This window comes from Myotis brandtii, unplaced genomic scaffold, assembly GCF_000412655.1.
Source record: "Myotis brandtii unplaced genomic scaffold, ASM41265v1 scaffold1279, whole genome shotgun sequence".
Lineage (NCBI taxonomy): Eukaryota > Metazoa > Chordata > Mammalia > Chiroptera > Vespertilionidae > Myotis > Myotis brandtii.
Window position 1 is genome coordinate 244,681 of NW_005354503.1, and position 6,701 is coordinate 251,381.

The window sequence follows — 6,701 nt, forward strand, 5'->3', positions numbered from 1 at the left end:
GGAGGGGGAGAAGGGGGAGGGGGAGCCCGGAGCAGGTGGGCTTGGAAGCGGGGGAAGCCCGGGTTGAGGACAAGAGAGCAGAGGTGCAGCCCAGTCTTTGGAATAGAAGCATGGTGTGGTGTAGGGGATCCGGAGATGGCTTTCTGAGAGAAGGTCGGATGCGCCAATGGGAGGAATTGCAATCATTGAGCTCTTGACTTGGGGCGTCATGAGTTGATTGCTGGTTTCCATAACCTCAGCACTCTCCCAAACAGGTTCCACTGCCTTAAGGATGACAGTCCTAGGGCCCCCTAGAAGTTGGAGCTGCCAGTGGTTGCCACTCCTGATGCTGCTGCTGAGCACAAGCCATGAGCCGGGGGTGGCAGGTGTGACACACTACAAAGCCGGCGACCCTGTCATTCTGTATGTCAACAAAGTGGGACCCTACCATAACCCTCAGGAGACTTACCACTACTATCAGCTTCCAGTGTGCTGCCCTGAGAAGATACGACACAAAAGCCTTAGCCTGGGTGAAGTGCTGGATGGTGACAGAATGGCCGAGTCTTTGTACGAGATTCGCTTTCGGGAGAATGTGGAAAAGAGAATTCTATGCCACATGCAGCTCAGTTCTGCACAGGTCAGTCTCTCTGCATTGGCTAGAACTTAGCCCTCCCTCCCAGGGACTAACAGTGCATCACATTTATGGTTTTCAAAGCATCTTTATGGAAAGATCTGACTTGATTTTAACTACAGCCCCATGTGACAGGCAGGGCAGGTGGTATTATTTGCATTCAGTTGATGAAGAAACATACTTTGCGCAGAGGTGACTTTTTCAAGACTACATGGACAGGGAATTGCAGAGCTGATATTAGAGCCCTGGGCTCCTGACTCAAGCTTCTCTCTGGTAGTAAGCTCCCAACTACCACTGCTACACAGTTATTTCCGTCCATACTCACCTTTCAGCCCTTCCATAATTGGCTCCTTTACACTCTACTTAAACGTCCCTGTCGTGCTTTTTTCTTTCTTTTTGTTAATCCTCACTCGGTATTTTTTTCCATTGCTTTTCAGAGACTGGAAAGGAGGGAAGGAAGGAGAGAGAAACATTGATGTAAGAGAGACACACCGACCGGTTGCCTCCTTCACAAGCCCTGATGGGGGGCGGGGAGTGAACCACAACCCAGGAATGTGCCCTGAACCGGGAATCGAACCCTTTGGTGGGTGGGGTGATGCTCTAACCATTTAGCAACACCAGCCAGGGCTGTCATACTGTTTTCTTTAGCAAATCTTATATTTGGACACTTTTCCTTAATCTACTCTAGACCTTCTTACACCTTGCCTCTCTCCTTTTTCTAGGCCTTAACCCTGTCAAGTCATACTTGCTTTTGGAGAATCACAACATTATAGGGTCTAACCCAGTGGATCAAGACAGGGGGCAATTTTGTCTCCCAAGGGACATTTGGCACTGCCTGGAGATATTTTTGATTGTCATTATCGAGGGATGATACTCTAGTGAGAAGAAGCCAGGGATGATGTATCTTACATCATCCAACAACAAAGAATTATTCAGCCCCAAATGTCAACAGTGCCAAAGTTGAAAAACCCTTCTCTAACCCTGTGCTAGGGAGGCCTTGTCTGATTCCTGACTTGCTTTTTGTAGGTGGAACAGCTGCGCCAGGCCATCGAGGAATTGTACTATTTTGAATTTGTGGTGGACGACTTGCCACTCCGTGGCTTTGTGGGCTACATGGAGGAGAGTGGCTTCCTGCCTCACAGCCACAAGATAGGACTCTGGACCCATTTGGATTTTCACCTGGAATTCCATGGAGATCGAATTATATTTGCCAATGTCTCAGTGCGGGACGTCAAGCCCCACAGTTTAGATGGGTTACGACCTGATGAGTTCCTAGGCCTCACCCACACGTACAGTGTGCGCTGGTCTGAGACTTCAGTGGAGCGCCGGAGTGACAGGCGCCGTGGTGATGATGGTGGTTTCTTCCCCCGAACACTGGAAATCCATTGGTTATCCATCATTAATTCCATGGTGCTTGTGTTTTTACTGGTGGGTTTTGTGGCTGTCATTCTCATGCGTGTGCTTCGGAATGACCTGGCTCGGTACAACTTGGATGAGGAGACAACCTCCGCTGGTTCTGGTGATGACTTTGACCAAGGTGACAATGGCTGGAAAATCATCCATACAGATGTCTTCCGTTTCCCTCCGTACCGTGGTCTGCTCTGCGCTGTGCTGGGTGTGGGTGCCCAGTTCCTGGCCCTTGGCACTGGTGAGGTGATAAAAATTAACCAGGGATATTTCTAAAGGATTAATCCAAGTAGGTGGTTTGTTCAGAAAGAATCTGCAGATCTGTCTAAGGTGAGGGGCAGACTAAGGGTGGGATGGCTCTAGCAAGGATGTGTATATTCTAATTGTGGGTTTTCTGGACGACAGAACTGGGAGATAGTGTTTTGCTGGAGGCCTTGGGTCTGGGAGAAGGGGGCTGATTCCTCTGAAATTGCCAGAAGAGGGATAGGTCAGCCCTAACACGGATTTTCCACTACCACCCTGCAGGCATTATTGTCATGGCGCTGCTCGGCATGTTCAATGTGCACCATCATGGGGCCATTAACTCAGCAGCCATCTTGTTGTATGCCTTGACCTGCTGCATCTCTGGCTATGTGTCCAGCCACTTCTACCGGCAGATCGGAGGCGAGCGTTGGGTGTGGAACATCATTCTTACCACCAGTCTCTTCTCTGGTGAGAATTGCCCTTTCCCTGTTGGGCCAACTTAGGAACTTAGAATACATCATGGAAGCTGGGATAGAGTCAGAGGCTCCAAGGGAATGAAAATAGGAAGACAAAAAAACACACAAAACAATAAGAAAACCATTCAAAAGACACGAATGCATTTATTTTTGCATGGTTAAAAATATGAAGCCCTTAAAATGTCCTAGGCAGTGTGGTAAGTACTCAACATGCTTTCATCTCATTTAATCCTCACAATAACTCTATGAAGTAGTTAATATTGCCCCCATTTTTTATTTCAGACAGATTAAGTAGCTTGTCTGAGATTGCACTCCTAAAAAGTAGTGAACCAGCCCTAGCCGGTTTGGCTTAGTGGATAAAACGTTGGGCTGTGGACTCAAGGATCCCAGGTTGGATTTGGTCAGGGGCACATGTCTCAGCTGCAGGCTTAATCCCGGCCCTGGTTGAGGCACATGCGGGAGGCAGCCGATCGATGTTTCTGTCTCTTCCTCTCCCTTCCACTTTCTCTAAAAAAAAAAAATCAATGGAAGTATATCTCTGGTGAGGATTAATGAAAAAAAAGTAGTGAACCAGCCCTAGTCGGTTTGGCTCAGTGGGTAGCGCGTCAATCTGTGGACTGAAGGGTCCTGGATTCGATTCTGGTCAAGGACACATGACTGGGTTGCAGCTCAATCCCAATAGGGAGCATGTAGGAGGCAGCCAATCAATAATTCTCTCTCATCATCGATTTTTCTATCTTTCTCCCTTTCTCTTCCTCTCTGAAATCAATAAATATATATATTTTTTAAAAAGTAGTGAACCAAGTTTCAGACCCAAGCATTCCAACTCTAGAGCCTGTAATCTCAACTATTACAGTGAGATAACGCCCTCAATCCCAATAGGGGGCATGTAGGAGGCAGCCAATCAATAATTCTCTCTCATCATCGATTTTTCTATCTTTCTCCCTTTCTCTTCCTCTCTGAAATCAATAAATATATATATTTTTTAAAAAGTAGTGAACCAAGTTTCAGACCCAAGCATTCCAACTCTAGAGCCTGTAATCTCAACTATTACAGTGAGATAACGCCTTGAATTTATTTTTTGATACTCGCATTTTTTTTTAGTTTTATTTTATTATTTTTTTGTTAATCCTCACTTAAGGATATTTTTTCATTGATTTTTCAGAGTGGAGGGGGAGAGGTAGAGAGAAACATCAATGTGAGAGACACACATTGATTGGTTGCCTCCCACATGGGGATCGAGGCTGTAACTGAGGTACATGCCCTTGACCAGAATCAAACCCAGGACCCTTCAGTCCACGGGCCGACACTCTATCCACTGAGCCAAACTGGCTAGGGTTTAATTTTCTTATTTTTGAGGTGGGCTACCGCACTCTAGCCTTCAAGCTGGCGTATCCTTTCAAAGGCAGTAGTAATTTGCATTCTAAAACTTTCATGTTCCCAATGCTGAAGGTCTGATTTATATTCCATCACATTTATGGTTGAACCAGGGCTTTCTGAAGGAAAGGAATGTTTCATGTTGGGAATCATTGATGCCACAGCAGGACAGGCCCTTGGGGGGCAGGTGGACTTGTGTCTCTCTTAGGTCATTATGTAAAGCTGCCTTGATCCTTAATGATAATGGATGGGAGAGAAGGGGTGTTGGTAAGATAAGGAACAAGGAATGGAACAGGAAAGGGTGGCATCTGCCTGGGAGCAGTCTGAGTGGGTGCCCCAGGGATGTAGCTCCTAATGCTGACCCTCTCTCTGGGGGCCCATCCTTGCAGTGCCTTTCTTCCTGACCTGGAGTGTGGTGAACTCAGTACATTGGGCCAATGGTTCAACACAGGCTTTGCCAGCCACCACCATCCTGCTGCTTCTGACGGTTTGGCTGCTGGTGGGCTTTCCCCTCACTGTCATTGGTGGTATCTTCGGGAAGAACAATGCTAACCCCTTTGATGCACCTTGTCGCACCAAGAACATCGCCCGGGAAATCCCGCCTCAGCCCTGGTACAAGTCTACTCTCATCCACATGACTGTTGGAGGCTTCCTGCCTTTCAGGTATCCTCCCTTTATCCTATGGCCATCAATTTCAGGTTTCTGACCTCAACTTTTCCTTTCCCCACTCACCCTATGCCCTAACCCTGTGGTCGGCAAACTCATTAGTCAACAGAGCCAAATATCAACAGTACAATGATTGAAATTTCTTTTGACAGCCAAATTTTTTAAAACTTAAACTATATAGGTAGGTACATTGTTATTAACTTAATTAGGGTACTCCTAAGGCTTAGGAAGAGCCACACTCAAGGGGCCAAAGAGCCGCAGTTTGCCAACCCAATGTCAGTGATAATCTCTGGTTCAGCTGTACCATTAAGAGATCACTAAAGGGTTCCTCCTTCTCCAAGCAGGACTGAGTTTGAATCAGTACAAATATGAGATGTCTCACTTGTAAAGCTCTCCAGAGAAATTGCTCCTTTTACCATCTTCCTGATTTCTGACTTTAGTGTTTGCAAATGCTATGTGAGTTAAAGCCCATTTGATTACTCATTCGATTTGTTGAGTACCTCTTAGTGGTGGGCAGATAATACAATGGAAAATAAAACAGTCAAGATCCCTGCTCTCAACCTATCAAAAATGTTCTTAAAATGAAAGCAGCTAATCATACGTAAAAGAACCCCCAACAAACCATGAACTCCAGGGCAAAGTAGATTGGACCCACTTGCCACAACTGACCCAGTAACATGGAGGGGTGATGGCTAGCTTTTGGCCTGGCCACTGTGCTGCCAGTGCACAGTCCTTTAATGCAGTGTCTTGTCTCTTCTCTTCACAGTGCCATCTCTGTGGAGCTGTACTACATCTTTGCCACAGTATGGGGTCGGGAGCAGTACACTTTGTATGGCATCCTCTTCTTTGTCTTTGCCATCCTGCTGAGTGTGGGGGCTTGCATCTCCATTGCGCTCACCTACTTCCAGTTGTCAGGGGAGGATTACCGCTGGTGGTGGCGATCTGTACTGAGCGTTGGCTCCACTGGGCTCTTCATCTTCCTCTACTCAGTCTTCTACTATGCCAGGCGTTCCAACATGTCGGGGCCGGTACAGACAGTGGAATTCTTTGGCTACTCCTTACTCACTGGTTACATCTTCTTCCTCATGCTGGGCACCATCTCCTTTTTTTCTTCCCTAAAGTTCATCCGTTATATCTATGTTAACCTCAAAATGGACTAGTTTTTGGTGGCAAAACTGCTCTTCTCTCCCTTTCTTCACGTTTTGTTTATTTCTTACCAACATCTCTCCTGATTGACTGAATTGTGTGATGGCATTGTTGCCTTTCCCTTTGCCCTTCCCCCCGGGAAGTTCCGGAAATTATAAATCTCTATTATATAAGAAGTATATATTTGAACTTTTTAAGTTGCCTTTCATTTTGGTCCTGATTTTTCTTTTTACAATTATCAAAATAAAATTTATTAAGAAAAAGGATCCTGTAGTTGGAGGGTTTGGTCTGGATATAGGAACTCGAGCCCTGGCTTTACAGGCCGCGTCCCTTAGGAAGCCGGGTTGGCCCCGAAATTCACGAAATTCCGTGTTCCACGGAGCTTGGGAACTCTCGGCAGGAGGAACCTACGTCGGCTGGGCGCAGTTTCCGCGGCTCAGCCGCGCTTAGCCCAACGGAAGTGGAGGAGCCTGAGCTCCCGTGGGAAGCAAGTTGAATCACCCTGGCGACGGGAGGGTCGCGGAGCAACGCCCTTTCCGCCGGAAGTGGGTTTCAGAGCCTCCACGTGCAGACCCTCCCACCTCCCGGCCAAGTAACGGCCGCTCGGCTGCTGCCATGGAGCCCGCGGGCCTGGAACAGATCCTGCGGGAGCTGTTGCTGCCGGACACCGAGCGCATCCGCCGGGTACAGGGCGGGCGGAGCCAGACCGGGGCGAGCGGGAGGTTGCGGGAAAAACCCGACTCTGACCCCCAGCGTCCCCCAGGCCACCCAGCAGC

The 6,701-nt window shown here is 47.7% G+C and overlaps 2 protein-coding genes across 4 annotated transcripts in view; both read left to right on the plus strand.

Annotated features, from left to right (window-relative positions):
- TM9SF1 (transmembrane 9 superfamily member 1) overlaps positions 1-6,191 on the plus strand; it is a 10,858-nt gene extending 4,667 nt beyond the window's left edge. For all 3 annotated transcript variants that reach the window (XM_014534274.1, XM_005859583.2, XM_005859584.2), the window contains exons 2-6: positions 255-616; positions 1,637-2,258; positions 2,543-2,728; positions 4,503-4,776; positions 5,546-6,191. In XM_014534274.1, coding sequence (XP_014389760.1) covers positions 272-616; positions 1,637-2,258; positions 2,543-2,728; positions 4,503-4,776; positions 5,546-5,939 — 1,821 coding nt within the window. In that variant the 5' untranslated portion in view covers positions 255-271 and the 3' untranslated portion in view covers positions 5,940-6,191. The remainder of the gene's footprint in view (positions 1-254; positions 617-1,636; positions 2,259-2,542; positions 2,729-4,502; positions 4,777-5,545) is intronic.
- A 94-nt stretch (positions 6,192-6,285) lies between these two features.
- Positions 6,286-6,701, plus strand: part of IPO4 (importin 4) — an 8,620-nt gene continuing 8,204 nt past the window's right edge. Inside the window, exons 1-2 of the mRNA XM_014534288.1 lie at positions 6,286-6,609; positions 6,689-6,699. Coding sequence (XP_014389774.1) covers positions 6,541-6,609; positions 6,689-6,699 — 80 coding nt within the window. The 5' untranslated portion in view covers positions 6,286-6,540. The remainder of the gene's footprint in view (positions 6,610-6,688; positions 6,700-6,701) is intronic.